We start from the raw sequence: 21,303 nt of genomic DNA on the forward strand, positions 1-21,303 counted from the left end.
AACACTTTTAAGTATAATTACTTGTAAATAAATATGTAGAACACTAGATCCATGGAGATAAATGCAGAAATTCCATGAGAACCTGAGATATTTGATGTGAATTTACTTTCTAGTTTGGCATCCTTTTCCAGTTTTGAACACAAGGCTGTTTTGAGGAACTGAGTATGTCTGACTCCCGGATGGGATGTAAGTGTATTTGTATTAATTTGCCTATGTGAAGAACATGAAAAGGTGTCCTTTCTTTTCATGGAGGGACAGAGCAAGAACCGACCACATGAAACATCTCTTGTACAGCTCTATACCATACTTTGTGGGAGATGTGTCCCAAAAGAAGAGATGGAACTAGTACCCTCAAGAATCCCTGGAAGTGATCTTTGAAGTTTATACAACAGGCAGTATGAAAATGATTAAGATTAAGTCAGCCTCAATGATAACTTTTAAAATAAACTTATTTGTTAAAATATTTGGCAAATTACAAAGTTTGACTTGTTTTATCCAGTGACCAGAGCCTGAATCTCCCTTCTGAGGTTTTGCCCTTTATTTCTTCTCTCTGCAGATTAGAAGGCTGGGTAAACATAAGCTTATTTGTAATAAATATAGTTGCCATGGCCCTCAGAAAAATAAATCCCATGAAAGTCTTATAAAAAGAAATAATTATCCCATTTCTACATCACAAAATTAAATCGAATGTAGAATAAAGAAAGAAACTTTCCAAGGTTAGTTTATGCACTTTAGAAGTACTAGAATTACTAAAATCATTACAGATTATTTTTGTAATTTTTTACTTAGAAAAAGTAAGGACTAGAGATACAAGTAACAATGTAGCACTTGCCTAGTGTGCACAAGGCCCTGGGTTTGATTGCCAGCACTGTCAAAGAAGGTTGGTTTTGTAATTTTTAATCTATTTCCTGAGCCTTCATCTGGCCATCTTTATTCTCCTCATTTAGCTATACTACAGCTAGCTATGTAACTACCTCAGTTGTTAAATTTCTATAATTGTTTTATTATCCTTGAGGGTCCAAAGCTGTATTTCCAGCTACTTTCCTTGTTCTCCATGTGAATGTCTTGATTACCCTCTAAATTTATATCCCCAAATAAATCCATCATCATCCTCTGTTAAGCTAACTCTCACCCAGGTTTCTAATTTTTTCAATTGCATTTCTATTTCATAGTCAGAACTCAGAGTACCTAGTACATAGTAACTACTTAAAATGTATTTTCTGAATGCATAGATGTCAGTTCCATTGTTTCAGTTTCTTGGACTATCATGTTTCATCTGTTTTTCTCACTGTACTATCTTGTCCTTATATTGAGTCAGATTTCAAATGTCCCATTCCCATGGCTCTCGTTGTGACCTTGACTATTAATTCTTTTTACCAAGCAGAATTTAGAGTTTGAAAATAGCCCACATTACTTTCCCATTCTGCTCTCATCTAATCTTTGCATACTGGCGGACTAGTCTATCTAAAGCACAACTCCAATCATGACCTTTCTCAGCTTTAAAAATCTTCACTAATCCATACTAATGATGTTGACAAGAAAAAAAGAAATCCTTCTCTTCCTCCACCCTCTTTTTTCTTCTCCATTTTTTCTTCCTGCCTCTGAAATTCGAATTCCCCCAAATACTGCATAATCTGCATTGTTACACTTCTCATCTACCCCCTTGCTACATAAATATCACCCATGGCTAACAAAACTGTCAGTTTCCCCCAGATCATCCCTCTAAATTTTACAACCACAGTTTCTTTTTCTTCATGGAAGTTCTACCCATCTTTTGGGACATATTTCAGATTTCAGATATTATCTGTCCCATTATTTCTTTATAGGTCCTTCAATCAGATAATAACACGTACATGTAGCACTTAACCTTTACAAAATGCTTTTCCTACAAATTTTTAATCACTAAGCCTTAAAGCATGCAGAAGTTTTATTACATGAATCCATCTGTTTTCACTCCCAATGCTGTCCCTTCCTACCACAAAATATTCTGCCCTCTAATCCTCAATGAATTAATGGACTATTTCTTACTCATAGCATTGCATCATACTAGTTTATGTCCTCACTTAACCCCCATTCCAAACTTTGAGTGCCTTAACATAAAGATCAATGATTCCGTTGCCCTTGAATACTTACAATGCCCAGCACAATTCCTTGGACAGAGGAACTGTTGATTAGCAAATTCTAATTCACCTAAACTGATTCCACTGATGTCCTCTCTGAGTTCAATTAATTTCCTCTGATTTCCTCTCTGCCTTGAGTATGTCCCAGCTGGGGGTATGGCTGAGTGAAATAATGTCAAAACAATTAAAGAAAATAGGAAAGAACAATGACTAGATGGGTGAAGAGAAAGTGATTGGGAATAAAAGCAACCAGTAGATGTGCTGTAATTACATTTTCCCCTTTCTGAGACTTTTAATTTCTCTACCTCTCAAGCCCTGGAAACCTCATCATCTGGTCTGGACTTCACTGTGGTCTAACTTCTCTCCCAGGCTCAGTTTTGCAGATCAGGACTGAGCTACGAAGGAAAAGTGTTGATGTGGGCTAGAAGAATGGTAAAGCTTGGAGTGGAGTGACACAGATAGAAGCTCCAAATTCCTGTTGTGTTTACTCATACTCCTCCAGCATGGCTCTCCTGTCATCCATTTCAGGGCTATGTGTTGGTACTTTCTGTTGCACTCGGATCTAGTGTCTCCCTTAATCAGAAAATTTCTGTCCTTAGCCCTGTTTCCTCTGCTTCTTTCCACCTACCTGCTCCCTGCTTCAATGCTCATCATTTCTAAAAATGTTCCTTGTCTATTGTAAGTTTTACTGGTTTCCATCTTTTCATAGTATATAAATCTACGTTTATGGAGTCCCTTCTTCCTGAACTTCTTGACTTGACTAATTTATTGTAGTTATTGCTTCAATTCTTCCAGCCCTTTATCTTCACAACCAAGCCAATATTTGTGTCAGAACACATGTCTTGTTTTCCAGGTCAAAATTATGGCTACCACACTTCTGGGTCACACTACAAAGCTTAGCCTTTTATTTGTGTAATTTATTGTTGTTTTCTGTGTGCTTACCTTGTCTTCCCAAAGCCAGCTTTTTTAAAGCTGGAAATAAAGACCACATGGTTTGCTTTACCTAAATTATCACACAATAATTAGTACAGAAATGAAATACTGATTGGTTGATTGATAATTAATCAAGCTATATAAAATACTAATTTTTCCTGGTGGTCACATTTCCATTCTGACGAGCAAAGTTTCCCAGAATTTACCTGTACCCAACAGCTCCATCATAGACAGAGTCATTCAGATAAATAATGGAGCCTCCAGGTAGTACAAATTGCTGCCCAGCTGGAGCATTGTAAGACACCAAGCCATCTGCAAAGGAAACACAGCTGTCAGTACCACCGGGAATGAGATGTAGTTGCTGTTCAGACCATCAACCCTCAGGGAGCTACATGAGTTTCCAGGGTGCAAACTTGTGCAGTGTGCCCTCTAGGGTTCAATTCAGGTACGCAGGGAGCACTGCTGAGGAGCATTCTTCAGTAGCAGTCAGCAGAGGGACTCTAAATACATAGTTCCAGGTTTAGGTCACCAAGCCTTGGGTAGATGAACAGTGATCCATTCTCTACTCTAACCAAGAGGAAATAATTTAGTTCCAGGGTAACTGATCCCATCCATTTATGATTCGATTATCTTTATTTCCCAGGGATGGGGTTTTTCATAAGATCTATAAGATCCCTGTGCTAGAGACCTACCTAGCCAGACACAGCCATAAAGCTCCACCCTCATGCACACATTCATAAGGTGATCAGTGACTGGAATGAAGCGGACAAATCTGGCTACAATGGGAGGCTCCAAGTCCTTCAGGAAAATGTCATAGGGGTTACTATTTCCATCTAGCACCTAAGAAGAAAGAGAAGAGAAAGAGTAAAGAGAGGGTATAAAATCATGCTCACTCTTCTTCACCTCATCACCCTTTTAATATCCCCTGTCTTTTAAATTCGAGGAGTAGACTGCATCCACTCAGCTTTCCTAGCTGTCCTGATGTTCTTCTCTGGGCTACCTCTCATACCCTAGGTCATGATGATAAAGGCATGCCAGGAATATAGACACAACTTGTGGTCTTCCTTTTTTGGCCTAAGTCAAAATCTGGTCTTGGTCCCCTACAGAGTGGATGTTTCTTCTTCCTACCTGTTTTCCATGCCGGTTCCTCCAAGAAATCCAGCGAGTGCCATCCCGACTGTAATTGATCTTGTACATAGGTGCAAACTCAATGCCATGACCCCCTGCATGGCGCCCCTGGGTCCCCACAAGAGTGATAAAGTGTAGAGTATGCAAGTCAATCTGCAGAAATTCTTTCAGGTCATCGGGTTCCACTGGAATCTCAGGACACCAGGCTCCATCCCCTTCTTCTGAGTCCAGCCTTGAAGGGTAAGAGTTGGGGAGAGAGAAAACTATAAGACCATAGAGCTGTACACCAGGTCACAGAAAGTCACTATTCTGTACTGAAGGAAGAGAGCTGGATTGAAATCCTGATCAGACAGAGTTTGGGGTTCTCTGCCATAGTCTGATTGCCCCCACCACTCCCATTTGTGGTCAGTTTCTTTTCTCTGAAGCACCACAAAACCCACAGAAAATCACTACCAGGGAGCTGGAAGCCTTCAGAAAACATGCAGCCTTTATCTTTCAAGTTGATTTAGAGACTTCAAAGGGCATGAAGCTCTTTCTATACCCTATCCCCCAACAGAGGCATTTCATCATCCCCCTTCCCAGTTTTCAGAGTGAGCCTAACATAGCTAGCCACTTCTGACTTGGATATCAAGTTATGACAGTGAAGAGGGAGAAGCAGTAGGATCTTCATTGTGGCTATACAGTGCAGTAGTATTTTAACCAGCAGGATGGGCACAGCCACCCAACAAACACTATAGCAACCCACTGTGAGGGTAAGGGCTAAGAGCATGTCAGGGGAATGGTAAATAATCTGGTTTCATTTTGTTACCTTCAGGCTGAGTTACTACTGAGCAAAATTGTGAAATCAGTATAAGGTTTAGTTTGGAAATCTCTTACCACTTTCCCTCTTCCCTGGAATGATCTCTTTTCTCACAGATGTTACCCATTCATTTGTTGCTCCTTTCCAAACTCACAAACCATCATGCTAGTCTTTCACACACTAAGGTAAATATTGAAGAAAGTTTACCAGAGTCACTTTCCTCATGCGTGATTTCATTTTAACAAAACCAGTACCTTACACTGAAAGAATTAGACCCCACAAGGAAGAATAAGTTGCAAGAGTAGTTTTTGAGTTGGGACTTTGTGGATTTAGGGACCTCTGAAATATTACCAGGAGGAACCTATGAAGCTCTGTTTACGGGTACAGCTTAAAGGAGGAGAATTTGTTGAGGGCCTCAATGTCTGGTTAAGCTCTGGACAGTGAGTGATGTCTACACAGATACTCTCCCAGAGGAGGAGCAGGTCTCCTAGCTCCCAGTATCCCACATCATCTGGACCTCCCCATATCTGCTGCTTTGGTCTCCTTACTACAGCAGCTCACAATGAGAAGGTCAGGTAATGAGAATTCACTGTAAATCAATGAATCCATTCACTGTGGGCCTGTGGCTCTAAGGCATCTGTGGTTGGGACGAGGTTGCCAGAGCAGCACATGCAGCCAATCCCTGAGTCACTCCCTGAAAGCATGAAGAGTAGTGCAAGGCCACTTAACATCTTTCCTTCATTCCACCAGCTCAGACCAGTAGCACCCCTCTTCATCAGCCAGCTGAGTCAGGCATCTGTGTCCTGAAAATCAGAACCACCCAGAATCCAGGCTTTCCTGGTGTAGCCATTCTCACCTTCCGTATTTGGCAGCTGTAGACTCTGACCACTGACTGGAAGCTGTGATATCCTCATCTGGAATTTGGCCACCTGACATGCCCAGAGGATAGCGGCAAATAGCTGGACCAAAAGAAACCAAAGATGAAAGAGAGGACATGCTTTTATTTTTATTTTCAAATCTCCCAGGGAGGCTATAACTGATTATTTAACAGAAAGTAAGAGATCTGAAATTTTCCTAAGTCCCTCCAGGACCATAGTTTGACCACCCTGATTTTACCAGACTTTTCTTCCTGGCCCTGACTCCTAAATCAGTTAGGGCTTCCAAGGTTTGACCCTCAGACAAACTTATCTTTTGGTCTAAACTCTAACAAGTTATGTAATATGGTATAATGTGCTGATTTATTATTTTATTTGGTAATAACCCCAATGGCCCATCCTTTTTCCCTTATTAGCACACATGTATTTCTAACCAATTTCATAACACTAGTGAGTCATAATCATCAGGTACTTCTGTGACCCATAGCATTCTTTTCTTTTTAGGTAGCTGATTACATGAAACTATGAGGTAAGCCAACAAACTCTTCCATGAAAGTATTGAACCTACATTTTTGGCCCCAGCAGCACTATGTCTGGCTCTTGGTCAAAAATAATAACCTCTAGGGATGGGCTTCTACTTTCAACTAAGATAGAGTGACAGAAACAGATTACCCTCCTGTATTAAACAACCCAAAAAAAGACAAAATATGTGAGACACATGCCTTCAGAAAATGAACATTAGAGAAAAAAGGGCAGCAATTTCTGAGAGATAGGACACAGAGATATGTCCTACAATTGAGGCAGCTTATTGCTCTGAGGGTCCAGTTACAGTACAATGAGTGAGAATTCAGCAGAGCTCTGGGAATTCTCTAAATTGAAGAGACAAAAATACAAATCCAGAGAGCTCCAGAAAAATGGAGTTCTCAAGATATAGGGCCAACAGGTAAGATACAGGAATCCTAATTAAATTTGAATTTCAGATTAACTTTTTTAAAGAGTATACTCCACTGAATAAAAAAAATTCAAGGCAGGCAAAGCAGCAGAAAAATAGAACTCATCTTGAGAAAGAAAAAAACAAAAAGCTAAACAATTTAAACTGATTCAGAACTGATGGCATCTCAAAAATGTGAGATAATGAAAAAGATGGAAATAAAGTGTTTGTAGATGGGGAGGGGAGGAGGGGATGAAGCGAGGGCAGGGGTAAGGGGAAAAAAATGAGAATCAAGACTTGTCATGTAGAGGTACAAGAGCCCAACAATGAATGTAACTGTACTGTATCCCTAAAATGTACCAATAAACTCAATTAAAGCTGAAAAAAAAAAAGAACTGATGGCATCTCAAAAACTTGATAGCATTTTCATAGAAAAAAAATTTTTAAAGTTCTAGGATTCACAGGTAACTCCAAAAGGCTCTGAATAGACAAAACAATTTTGCAAAAGGAGAAAAAAGTTGGGGTATGACACTCCAAATTCAAAATACACTGTAAAACTAAAGTACTTAAAACAGTATAATACTTCAATACAAATAGACATACAGACTAATGAAACAAAATAGAGAAGTTAGAAATAAAGTCATACATATAGCATCAACTAATTGTCTTCAACAAGGAGGCAAAAATTGCAGTAGGGAAACAATAGTTTTGTCAACAAACTTCTGGGAAAAACTGGATATCCACATGCAAAGAATGAAATTAGACCCTTACATTATACACAAAAGTCAACTCAAAATAGATCAAACATTTAAATGAAGGATCTGAAATTCTAAAACTTCTGGAAGAAAAGATAATGGCACTGGATATTACACCAAAAACACAAGCCATAAAAGCAAAAATGAACAGAACCCATTAAACTAAACAACTTCTACACAGCAAAGAAAACAATCAACAAAGTAAAAACCTTTGGAATGGGAGAAAATATTTGCAAGCTACACATTTGATAGGAGTCAATATCTAAAATACATAAGGAGCTCATGCAACTCAATAGCAAAAATGACATAACCCAAATTAAAAATCAAAGATCAAAATAGACTTTTTCTTCAAAGACATGTAAGAGCAGTGTGGTGGCATACATTTGTAATCACAGCCCTCTGAGGGGCTGAGGCAGTAGGGTCACAAGTTCCAGCCCAGCCTGTCAAATTAGCAATTTAGTGAGATCTTGTCTCAAAGCAATTTTTTTTTTCAGTGCTTGGAATTGAACTCAGGAGCTTGCACTTTCCAGGCAGGCACAGCACCACTGAGCTAAATCTCTGGCCCCTCAAAATAAATTTTAAAAGGACAGGGATGTAGCTCAGTGCAAAGGACCTGGTTTCAACCCCTATACTTCCTCCCAAATGGAAGAGGAACTGAGTTTACTGGTAAACTGGGGAGAGGGGTGAAGAGAAGAAGAAAAAGAAGAAGGAAGAGGAGGAAGGTGAGAGGGAGAAGAGGAGAAGGGGGAAGAAAAAAGGAAGAAGAGGTAGAGGAGGAAGGAGAAGAAGTAGTAGAAGAAAAGGGGGGAGAGAGACATACAAATGATCAGTTAGTTATGTGGAAAGATGATCCACATCACTAATCCTTAGGGAAATGCAGTCAAAGCCACAATGAGATATCACTTCACATCTGTCAAGATGGTTATCATCAACAAAAACAAAAGATAAAGAGTGCTGTTGAGGAGGTGGAGAAATTGGAATCCCTGTGCACCATGGCTAGGAATGTACAGTGGTATAGCCACCACAGAAAATAATATGAAGGTACCTTAAAATCATAAATAGAACTACCCCACGGCCCAGCAATTCTACTTCTGGGTGTACTATATACCCAGAAGAATCAAAACTAAGATCTGTACTTCCATGCTCATAATACCATCATTCAGGATGGCCAAGACATGGAGACAAGCTAAATGTTTATTAACAGAAGAATAGGTGAAGAAAAAAGAATAGGCAAAGAAAATGTGGGATAAACATAAAATGAAATATTATTCAACCTTTAAAAAAAGAAATCCTACAATTTACAAAAACAGATGAACCTAGAGGAACTATGCTAAGTGAAATAAGCTAATCACAGAAAGACCATTACCACATGGTTCCACTAAACATGAGCTGTCTAAAATAGCCAAATTCATAGAAACAGAGCAACATAATCACCAGGGGCTGAGAGGAGTGCAAATGGAAATTTGCTATTTAGCAGGTAAACGTTTCAGTCAGACAAGGTAAGTAAAATATACAACTCTGCATCTATAGTTAATAATACTGTGTGTTACACTTAAAAGATCTTGTTAAAAGAAAAGTTCTCATGTTAAGTGTTCTTATTACAATAACAATTTTCTTTTAAATTGACTTCCTATTATACCGTATTTCCCTAGCCTCCATCTAGTCTTACCTCTGCTATTCAGCAACAAAAAGGAATGAACTACTGGCACATGGATAAATTTTGAAATAATTGTGCTGAATTAAAGAAGCCAAACAAAGAGGACACATACTATAAGCCTCCTTTTATATATAATTCTAGCAAACCTATTGCAACAGAAAACATTCCAGTGGTGTTCCGAGGGACATGGAGTGGCCAGAGGAGTTCCAAAGGGGCATAGTAAAACTTTTGGTGGCAATGATTTCATGGGCTTAAACTATATCTAAAGATCTATATCTAAACTTTATATAAATATCAAACTAATCAAACTGTGCATTTTAAATATGTGTTGTTTATGGTGTGTTACTTATACTCCAGTAAAGCTGTTTTTTTAAAGCAGTAAACTATTGAGATTTTTACTTTTGAATTTTCATTTCCCTTTTCAAAGCAGATAGCTAGGCTTTTGCATTTCTTCATCTCAAGGATGGTTTATGTCTTTAGGGCATAAATAATGTCTTAAAGTTAAGTAGCTTCCTAGAAAGCCTGATTTCATTAAGGGACTGCAGGGTTAGATTGGGATGACAGGGAGAAATCTGAGACTTCCCCAGGCTTTGAAGGAGTTATGGTTTATATAAGGAGCATCCCCCAAAGGTCTCATGTCCTTACAGGAAGGAGTTTTGAAAGTGATTAAATCATGGGGGCTTATAGCTCATTTGTTCTTTGGGAGTGGGGCCTGGTTAGAGGTAGTCACTAGGGGCATGATTGTAAAATATATATATATCTGTCCTCTGCTCCTCCCTTCTGTCCCTGCTTCCTGGTCATCATGACATAAGCAGCTTTTCCTCCATTATTCCCCTCTACCATGTATTCTGCCTTGGAGCTGGCCAACCATGGACTGTAAGCATGAGCCAAAATAAACCTCTCCTTTAAGTTGTGGGTATCAGCATTGTGTCTTAGCTATGATAGCAACTCAGACAGAGTCTGAGGTAGACAAATTATAGGATGACATGTACCATGTGCCATTTTCTGGAAGGGACCTAGAAAGCTAGCTAACCAAACAAGAAATAGGTTTTGTGTAAATATTCTGACCAAACCTTGCACAGAGACAGACCTACTGTGCTTACAAAACATCATGGGCTCAGGAAACGAAGAAATCAAATACAATCGTGAGGAAATAAAGGCAGAGGAGCCTTCTGCTTATATCATACCAAGCAAAGCTCCTAGGAAAGGCAATGGCAGTTCCAAGGACCGTGTTCCAGACACTGTAGTTAAGCAAAGCTTTATGCAGGCAGTTCTGGCAAGAAACATGGCCACATACCCAACTATAACAATTCTATGTTCACAGTCCACTACACTTTCCAAGTGGGATTTGACCCAAGAGATTAACATGGAAATTTAGTGAAGCAGTAAGGGACCACCATGGTGGAATAGTGTGGGACAGAAGGCTGCAATGGTGAAATACACTCCTGGATACAGTAAACTATTAGCTTTTTAACATGGCATGTTTCCACAGATCCATTATGAGAACCTAACAAAATCACAAATGCAGAATTTTTGCATGAATTGAGAAACTGTTACAAAAAAAAACTCAAAACCTAAATAGGCCATCCAACTTCACTTGCTTTTAGTTGATTTAAGATCACTAACATTGGAGGTCACACAGCTGGGCAGCATTATGAGCTTCCCACTAGCTTTGCTGTAGTTAGCATCTCTCACCTGTGGGTTATGGTAACAGCTGCCTCAGTTACTTCCCTGGGACCTACAGGTTGCCTTTGCTACCACACTGACTCTTGACTTGGGCTTGCAGATGTTTGACAGGTGACTTCAATGGGATAAAAACCTTGGCATTTTTGTCTTCATATTGTGTCTGTCTCCTTTGCTATCTTAACCTTTGAGTCAGATTTTACTAAGTTCTGCACATAGACAAGTTGGTCATTTTTTTAAAAAAATCAAAGGTTTTGTCTAAGACTATGATAATACAGGGTTAGCTTGATTTGTTGCCTGTTGGAGCTGATATGTGTTTCTTCTCTCTCACCCTTGTGCTTTTTTAGCAACTTAAGTGCTGAAAGTCCTCCAACCCTATCATAAATCTGAGATATTTGTGCAAGATGATGACACCAGCTATAAGAGTAACCAACCCAGCTGGGCCAGGGATTTAGCTCAGTGGCACCATGCCTGCCTCGCAAGCACAAAGTCCTGAGTTCAATCCCCATACAAAAAAAAAAAAAGAGTAATCTAGTGGTTTTTGAGCAAACTTGACTGCCTGTGAGCCCACCATTATAAGTGCAGAACAATGGCACCAGGTACATAAAATTCCACAGACTCTACAACAAGTTGACCCTGACAACTTGGTGGTTCAAGTCCATCACAAGAAGAAATATCTTTTGGAACCATGCCCTTGGTCAGTGGAAAATACTGGACTTTAGTCCACTTGAAGGAATAAATAAAAACCTGCTGCTCTCTTTGTTCTGTGAGCAACAGCTTGGTTGCTCTCTTGACCAACTGCTTGCTCTCTTCAGCCAAAGCCTCAATTTGGCTGACACCCCTTTCCCCTTTCTTTGCCTGCCCAAGGGTGTGTGAGTTTGCAATACTTGGCTCAGTGTCATTTTTATCATCCCTGGATCAAAAGCTTCCATTTTCTAGTATTGCTAAAATCATCCTGCTTATTACCTAAAACATAAACACAAATCCAAACAGTTTGGAATGAAGCAATAGCTTCTCAAATTCCAAACTTTCTGAGAAGTGATGCTAAAAGGAAGAGGAAAGATGAAGAACTGGAAGCCAGCAAAGCCAAAGTTACAAATAATTCAGATGGATACAATTTCAAAACTAAGAAGCCCTCTCTTCTGCTCAGTCCCTCCATGGAGCTGGAGCCATACCTGCCTCAGGGATTGCTCTGACATCCTCCTCCTCCAGATTGATGGCACATGGTATTAGTATGCTAAGTGTTCTACTTGGCACCAGTGACTTGACGAACAAGTATAAACCTCTGGAACCCTTGAACCTGGGCTCCATGCCCCAATCCAGTTTATCATACCATTTGAATTTGCATTTGGAACCTAAACCCAACTAAAATAAATAGAGATTTTCTTTCCCTTTGCTACTGTCCCCTCAAGGTAGAGAGATACAGACATTTTTTTTTTTTTTTTTTTCTTTTCTCCAGGCATTGCCAATTTTATTTTAAAAAATGTGTGGAGATGTTAAATAACCTAGAGAGAAGTTCACATTTTTTTTTTTTTTTTTTTCCTTTCTGCACCAGAGATCGAACTCCGGACATTTCGCTTTCGAGGCAGGCAGTGGCACCACTGAGCTAAATCCCCAGCCTAGAGACATATCTTTAAGGACCTCCTGAGACTAAGGCCTCACTGTCTAGGGCAGGCATTCTTGGTTCCTTTGGCTATAATCCATGTCATAGTGTCCCCAATTACAATCTTGACCTGAAAATAGAATTCTTAGCAATTTGCAAGATGTTGTGCTTAGCCTCTTTTAGCTTTACAATAGCCCTGTGAGCAGGCAAGGCACATACAATTGTCTTCAAAATATATGTGCAAAAACTAGCAGATGGCCTACAGCTATTAAGTGGGAGGAATTTGATTTAGATCACACTTCTGTGTCACAATCCAAAGTTTATCCTAATGTACCACATTGCCACTCTGCTTTACCCAAAAGAGTACAAGCTGCTTTTCCCCAGATGCTGGCTGGCAACAGAAACACTGCAAATTCTAAGAGTGGGGCTCCCTGTACCTTCTCTATTCTGGAACTAATGTTTGTTTTTCTGCTCCAATCTTGTCTCTGGCCCCACCCCCAGTAATGTCTGTTGTTTGCTTTCCAAATCTGTGGTTTATTTTAATTCTTGTGTTTACTAACTATTCATTTAATAATTTATTGAGCACTGTGGGAATGCAGCAGCAAACAAACCAGACAAAGCACTTTTTTGTCAGAGAACTTACATCCTATGTGGGAAACAGAATATAAGCAAATGCATATGTGACAAAAGATGGCATGTGCCGTGCAGAAAGAAAGTATGGAAAGGGAATGGGCTCATTTCTGTAAGTAGTCAAGGAGATATCTCTGGATAAAGGAAATCAGCCAAGACTTTAGAGAAGAGAAGAAGTGAGCCTCCCAGAGGGGAGAATATTTAATGCAAGGGGAACAGAGAGTGCACAGGTACAATTAAGGAAAGAGCACATCTGGTGTGAAGGTTGCTTGAAGAACAACAAGGAGGCCACTTTGTGGCAAGCTGAAAGATAAGCTGCTACTATTGTACTAGCATTCTCCTTTCACATGATAAGGAGCTGGTACTCAACTAAAGTAAGCATATTTGAGGGTATCAAGTATCAATTCCAATAGATATCTCCATTGTCTATTTTCCGATATTTCTTAAATCTCTTTTATATGCTTTATAATTACCTCTGTGAGTCCTTCTCCTCCATTAATGGCAAACTTTTGGAAAAAGAAAAACTGCATCTTATTTATTTTTATGTCTCCGTGCACATATGGGGGAGAGAATAGTTGTTTGGAAATCTTTGCAAAAAATGAAGGTAAACCTTAAAAAGAGATACAAATTAGGCAAAATAATAAAGTTGACTAAAGTGTAGACTCCCTGAAAACCTCATCTCTCGGTTGGTCTTTTCCAGTTCTTCCAGCTTTATTTTTCATTGACTCAATCCAAAACTCTTGGGGTCATCCTTGACTCCTATACTCCATACCTAGTCCTTCAGCTGACAGAAAATCCTGTTGACTAACTAAAAAATCCCTATATCCCTATATCTCATCCCTTTAGTGCCACTGTAAGCCAATGCACAGTCTTTTATCAGCAGGAATAGTACAAGCACTTTCTAACTAGTCTCCCTTTATCCAGCTTTCCTCGTGTGTCTCAAAATGTGAATCAGACAATGAGATATTTCTGCTTAAAATCCTTCAATAACTTCCAATCTCACTCAAAAAATTGGACCCTGCATAACCTATCCTCTGGCCATCTTGGACTTGGCCCCCACTCCACACTCTCCACCAGTCTTCCTGTTCCTCAAACACACTAGTATGCTGCTTCTTCAAGAATTTGCATTTATTATTCATTAATTCTGGAACACAAGAATCTTCACAGGTCAAGGAAAGAAAAGTTGAACAGCATATTTCCCATTTTTTACCTATTAACATCTCCAAAACATGTTCCATCTTACAAGCAAATAGTGTCTTTCAAGCAAATAGAGATTCTGTTGTTTTTTTCTGTCAGGAGAATATATAGTAATGGTGTTTTCTTAGAGTCAGCAGTTTATTAAATTAGAGAAATCTAGTAATAATACCATCCATTTAGAAATATTAATCAAGCGTCATGTAATGTAGACATTTTCCCCTTCAACATTTCATGTTTATCACTAATCCTACATTCTATAGGGAAAATTTTAAATAAGACTATTCATTGTTTAATAGTAACTTATCAAAGAGTCTGACTTTAAAGCCCATGATCCATTAGGAATGTCAGGATTTTATGTCTATTCTTGGCTCTATCACTTATACCAGGTAGGACCTTAGCACAGCCCTGCCCTGGTCCTCTTTCGTTCTCATTTTCCCCATGTGGAAGTAAGAAAGTTGGATCAGATCTCCCCTACATAAGTAATTCCTAAAAGCCAGTCCATGAACCGTTTTAGAATCACCTGGAAGGGTTTTAACTATGAGCCTGTGAGTTTCTCTTAGACATTTAGCTTTGGTATATCTAAGGCTGAGGCCAGCAACCTGCATGCTTGTAAAATTCCCAATTACTATGCTGCATTCTCAACCTTGGGAACCAGTGCTCCCGGGTCCCACCTATCCTGGACACATTATTAATGGGGCCATGCTGGCAGCTAGAGAAACAACATCCACACCCCTCCTGGCCTTCCATTCTTGGTCCTCATGCTTCTCTAGACACTGAGCTGTTAGCGGCCAGGGATGTAGCTCAGTGGTTCTGTTGCCTGCTTCCTAAGCACAAGGACCTGCATTCGATCCCTGGTACCAAAATAAATAAATAAATAAATTCTTTTAGCTCAGGATTTAGTTCAGTGGTTCTGTCACCTGCCTTGCAAGTGCAAGGACCAGGGTTCAATCCCTGATAACAAAAAAAAAAAAAAAGAAGACACTGAGCTGTGACATGTAATGAGAACCTCTGCCTCCCAAAACACCTAAGTAAACCAGAAATGGGGAAGGAGAGTTGCACAGAGTGAGTCATGAGAGTGTTGCAAACAACCCCCTCCCCAAGGAACTGCCTTTCCTCAGAACGTCAAGCAAGAGGTTTTAACAGAGTGACTGTGGCCAAAGCCACCTCTGCGGTGTATTTCATTTGGATTCTATTTCCTGGGAATCCTTTTTATTTTGTGCTCTAACTGACCCTATCTAAGAACCTTTCTTGTTTAAATGATAAGGAAAAAAGAACAAAAAGAGATGTGAAGTATGTGTGGCAAAGAGAAAGAGAGGAGAGAGTCAGAGAGGTCCCACATGGGATATTCTTCTGTTCAGTGTCAGAAGAGTGCCACTTCCTTCCCTGGAGGCTCTCTGCTCTTCTCATGATACCATTTCACTTATTGTTGGAGCTCCAAGGACAAGGGCAGCCTTAGCATCACCTGGGAACTTACAAGACATGCAAATTCTCAGATCAATTGGGTTACAAACCCAGGAGGGCCCAGAAAACTGTTTCTTGAATGGCCCTCCAGGTATACACAAATCTGAGACTCAGAGAGAGCAGGGGATGAAATGAGGCTTCCATTCTTCACACAAAGAAATGTAAATGTATTTGTGCCCCGCTCTTCTTCATCTTCCAGCCCTTCTTTGTAGAGAGTTTTAAGCCAAGTGTTTGTGAACAGCAGAATGGTAGTGAAAATGGTGAAGGGCTCTCCCTGAGTCAGCCTGGATGGCTTCTAACATCTGGCTACAGACTGACATCCATGCAGAAGAAGCACTCGGGAATGGCAAGTTGTCCCTGCCAGGAGGCAATCCAAGGGTAGATGTTGTTATGGGAATTTGTGTGTTGGAAACACAGTTCTCAAATCATGGTATTATTATTATTTGGGGGAAAAGCTTTAGGGAGGTAGTTAGGATTGGAAAGGCTCACAAGGGTAGGGTATTAGTGGCTTTATAAGAAGAAGAGAGACCTGAGCTCTGTCTCTCTATGTAAAGCCACTCATCACATTGTGGTATAGCAAAAATATCCTCCATAGATGCAAATGTTGTGCTCTTGTACTTCCCACCCACTGAAGCTGCAACAAATAAATTTCTTTTCTTTAGTAATTACCCTGTCTGTCACATTCAGTTATAGCAACAGAAAACAGACTAAGACAGAAGTAAGTTTGACCTTTAAGAGTTACCTAGTCCATCAACAAATCTGGAAAGTCCTTTAAAAACAACTTGTCTATTTGATAGTAGCCACCACTAAGTCTTAGTATCCACGTACTCTAACAAAGCTATCAAAAACACTAAAACATTTCAGAATACAAGTGATAGAGGAGGCTTTTTTAAGCAACAGCTTTATCACAGATTTTTTATTTCACTTGTGCTTATCTTCTTATTGAACCTGTAAGCAAGTTTGAGATTAGTAATCACTCCAGAACCTGCTTTTCCCCTTAACACTTGCCAACATGCAAAACTGATAATAGACCAAGAAGTCTCCAAAGTCAAGAAGTCTTCCTCCAAAAGTCATGTGTTCAGACGCGGGGCTTTTGGAAGATGATTGGATCATGGGGACACTATACTCATTGGTGGATTCATCCACTGAAAAGTTCAGAATTGAATGTGTTATTAGGAGGAAATCTAGTCAGAAGCAGCACATCATGAGGGGTGTGACCGGTAAAGATAGATCTGCTTCCCTGGCTCCTCCTTTCACTGCCTGCTTCTGGTCACCGTGATATAAGCAGCTTTCCTCCACCAGACCCTTCACCATCCCATCCCTGACAGCTGGCTATGGACTGAATCCTCTAAACACCATGTGTCAAAATAAACATGTCCTCCTTTATGTTGTGTGTCAGATATTGTGACCAACAATAGGAAAGTGACTTAAGAAAAATTCTCAACACGCAATTAGCAAATAAATAAGTACAAAGAGACAGGTGGAGGGATGGAAAGATGAAAGCAAGGGTGAAAGGACGGAGACTATGAACTTCACTGCATCTTGAACTCCGCAGAGTAAGTACTGAAATTTCTCTGTCCAGCACCTACCTGCGCAGCACATGGCCATCAATGTGCCCTGTATATGTTAGTGAAGAGGCACCTGCTCAACTGCACCTCTCCCTGAGGGAGGTCAAGGTCCCTCTGAGGGAACTCCATCCTGTTCTAGTTCACAACCATCTCCAGAGAGCAGTGTGCAGCAAGGTTGTTCTTTTCAGCTATCTGGGGCATTTCCATGGGGGGAAAAAAAAAACAACACTATGACACAGATATTAAGTAGTGGCTCCTGAATAAATATTCAAGGTGCATTGACAAGGGTACCCCAAGTTCGGGTTAGGAGAGGCACGCATCACTAAAGAAATGGGGACTGTCAGGAACCTTGCTCTATGCCCTAATGAGTCTAAATTTCAGAATAAGCATGTGTGTCACAGATATTATAGTAATCCTCCCTCATCAATGAGGGACATGTTCCAAGATCCCAGTGGATGTCTGAGACCATAGATAGTACATACTTAGGATAAAACTTAATTTATAAATTTGGCGCAGAAGCCCTCATACATTGGTGCAGGGAGGTGGAAGGAGCCACAATGATGGACTGCTTCCTGTAAATATGCTAACTTAAATTTTTTTGGTCTACAATTTAGAACACCAAAGGTAATCTAAATCCTTTCTAAGAAGAATCTGCTCACCTCTTCTCTAAGAGGAATAAGATGACTGAGTAGAATACAACAGGAGGAACTTGTCAGAACTCTGCCACGCTACAGTTTTAGCAAGAAGAGAGGACAGAGGAGAGAGACCGCAGCTCTCAGCAAAACATTCTGCTCCCCTAAACCAGATGCACGCTGTACTGTCTCCACCCAGACACAGGTAGTGTCTTCTCTGGATAGATAGAACACAGAAAAGGATGTTACAGAAAAGACATAAGACTACAGGGCTGGGGATTTAGCTCAGCAGTTTGGTGGCCTGCCTTGCAAGCACAAGGACCCGAGTTCAATCCCCAGTACCCCCTAAAAAAAGAGATAAGACTACAAAGTACAGGACATCAGCCCAGTGGCAAGCTGCCTGATCACATCCATGCACTACCTTGACTGCTGCATGGACCCTGACCACAAATATTTGCTCTGACCCCTGCACGTGGCAGATGTCCCAGACCCTTCTCCAGTCCCCCATGGAGTCCTCTAGAGTCCACCTGCTCCCAGGGGAATAATGTCTTGCCTTGTTACCTTAAAAACTAAATAAATTAGGCACAGGAAAGAGATAATAATAAGAAGAAGATGAAACAATTATAGCAATATGCTATCATAAAATTTATGTGTATACAGTCTCTGTCTCTCTAAAAATACAGTATTGCTTTGCAGGCACCCTTCTTGCAATGTGAGATGATACAATGCCTGCATAAGGAGATGAGATATGGTGAATGATGTAGGCACTGAGTAGGGCAGAGTGAGAGGGCATAAGATTGCACCATTCTAATCAGAATTGCTGCAATTTAAAACTTATAAATCATTTATTTCTCAATTTTTCTATTTAATGTGTTTGGTTGTGAGTTACTGAAACCAGGTAAGGGAGACAAGGTCAGGGATATATAAACATACATGTTCAGATAATAGAAGTTAGACTGCAGGTTTAGAAATTGAGACTAAGGAATATAAAGATGAAGACAGGAAATTTTGAGGCAAGAACCAGTAAAGCAGCAATGAAGAAAATAGGCCAAGTTTCTCAGTGGATAAGTATTCCCAGGGTCCTCGCAGGAAAAGGGACGAGCTGATCTTGGATGGCTTTTCCCACCTGGTCCTTGGAACAAGGAGAAACCTTGGCCCAGGACAACCAACGTGGCACTTCTGCACAGCACCAGTGTGGTTTTCCTATTGAATATGCCTATTTTGGGCAAACTCTGTGGAAGGGATCCCAGCCACTAGTGAAGACTGAGATGTCAGGTTGGCCGAAGTCCTAAATGTCAGGCCCTTTTTCTTTTCCCAAGTATCCTTCCTTGCTCACCAGCCCTGACAAGTCTGTCTATTTTATATCATGAAACTTAAAGGACGCAAGAAACATGGGAAATCACAGGGGAAAAACGAGACCCTACAGCCAATAAGCAGCTCCTGAATTTTGCCCCATGAGTTGTCTTGGTGGTTTTCTGACATTTCCGCTACCCACCAATCTCCTGGACAGAAAAGCCAATTGACTTTTCCAGTTTCCTAGAGTGGAAAACTACCAGGCCCAGCTGCAAAAGGGTAGGCCATGCACTCAACCCATCCCAAGCTCCTGTAGGGCCTGGAAGGCAATCTGAGGAGAAGCAGCTGCCACCAGTCCTCAGCTTCCCAAGGATTATTTTTTACACTGCCCTGCCAAGGCTGAGTGCCTGAAAAGGCTACTTGTTCCATGATATTTACCATCCACTACTAGATCCAGGCCACAGACTCACATCAATGAGTGTCCTATATACAGCTTCCAGGAAAACACAGGACATGTGAGGCCCAAGCATGGAGATCTGGCTGCTGGCCCTCTCTGGGCACATGCATCTTACAGGAGTGGATTATCAGGGTCAACTAGAGGCCTCAAGCCAGACTATGGTCTAAAGGAACATGTACAATCATAAATCTCTAGAGCCAAGAAGGGACCTAAAAAACTAACCCCTAAAAGGTCTCCAGGAGACAATGGAACCAGGACAAAAATTCAGGTTTCCTGATTTGTAGCTCTTCCTTCTTCATCTCCAGATCTTGTTTCTCCAATTCCAAAAAGGACGTTAGCCCCCCGCAACACACACACACACACACACACACACACGCACACACGCACACACCACAGCTGGCTCTTAAGACTAATTCACTGTGCTGGTCAATATCTACCCCATAGGTCCTGCAAGGGCCAAGTAAGTTCATCTGGGCTCTGTTATTCAATCCACAATGCTATTGTTTAGATGCAGTGGCCCTGTTTCACCAACATTTTTCCCAAGTTGAAATTCCTCCTTTGAAATAGCACTCCTTCATAATTGCACAATACCTGGAAGCCCTAAATACCTTCCAAAAATAACTTTTGTAGAGCTCCAGGGAAGAAGTTCTCAAACTGTGCTGGTTTCAGGGTACTGAGGTATGGATCAGACAATATGTTTTTCTTCTTGATTCAGTGGGTCAGTGAAAGTACTGTAGCAATCCTTTCTCCCAGCAGCAATGTGAGTCAATAGACATTGGGTAGGTGTAAGGTGAGGAGATGGGACATGGTTTGAAATCATTATAGGTCTATGCTTAAAACTTGATTCTGCCACCTCCAAATTATGAGACCTCAAGACTAGTTACTAACCCTCCATGAACTTCAGTTTCCTCATTCTTCACAATCCCACCACACAGGATTTTTATAGAGACTGTACCTAATGTATTGCAAGAAATTAAAACATCCTATGGAATATAACAGGCTTCTATAAGTGATGTTTAGAAGAAGGAGGAAAGGGACTTACTGTTTTAAATATTATATTTACTCTCATGCATTTCAGTAGTTTTGTAACCTTAGGAAACTTACTTAACCTTGCACTCTTAGTTTAATCATAATAATGGTAATTGTTTGCAGGAATGCTGTCATAAATATATTAATCGATATATTAATGTATCAGCTTCACAGGAAAGTGGGCCAACCTAGTTTCCCCCTCAGGCTGAAGATTTTAGTAGCTATAAATAAAGAATGATGTGCTTATATGTACCTAAATATGTATAAATACTTTACTCTTGGTATTTCAAGGGTGGGATTCAGGTTCAGTCTTTCAGGTGTTGAAACCTGTGTTCAGTATTACAAGATTGAGAAATGAAGAATGCATTCTGTTACACGCACTGCTAACTAAAGAAATACTTTGTCCTCATAAAAGAAATTAGGAGTTAGTTTTATTTAATCAAGAAACATATTGGGCTAGGAATTTAGTTCAGAGGTTCTGCCACCTACCTTGCAAGCACAAGGACCCGAGTTTGATCCCCAGTACAAAAAAAAAAAAAAAAAAAAAAAAAA

The 21,303-nt window shown here is 40.3% G+C and overlaps 1 protein-coding gene across 3 annotated transcripts in view; it reads right to left on the reverse strand.

Annotated features, from left to right (window-relative positions):
* Nucleotides 1-21,303, reverse strand: part of Ddr2 (discoidin domain receptor tyrosine kinase 2) — a 149,014-nt gene that overhangs the window by 35,291 nt on the left and 92,420 nt on the right. For all 3 annotated transcript variants that reach the window (XM_010611282.3, XM_010611280.3, XM_010611281.3), the window contains 4 exons: nucleotides 5,837-5,939; nucleotides 4,182-4,413; nucleotides 3,746-3,893; nucleotides 3,260-3,365 (listed from right to left, as the gene is read on the reverse strand). In XM_010611282.3, the coding sequence (XP_010609584.1) occupies nucleotides 3,260-3,365; nucleotides 3,746-3,893; nucleotides 4,182-4,413; nucleotides 5,837-5,939 (589 nt within the window). The remainder of the gene's footprint in view (nucleotides 1-3,259; nucleotides 3,366-3,745; nucleotides 3,894-4,181; nucleotides 4,414-5,836; nucleotides 5,940-21,303) is intronic.

The sequence above is a fragment of the Fukomys damarensis genome, unplaced genomic scaffold, assembly GCF_012274545.1.
Source record: "Fukomys damarensis isolate Sample0158 unplaced genomic scaffold, DMR_v1.0_HiC HiC_scaffold_19, whole genome shotgun sequence".
NCBI classification, from domain to species: Eukaryota; Metazoa; Chordata; class Mammalia; order Rodentia; family Bathyergidae; genus Fukomys; species Fukomys damarensis.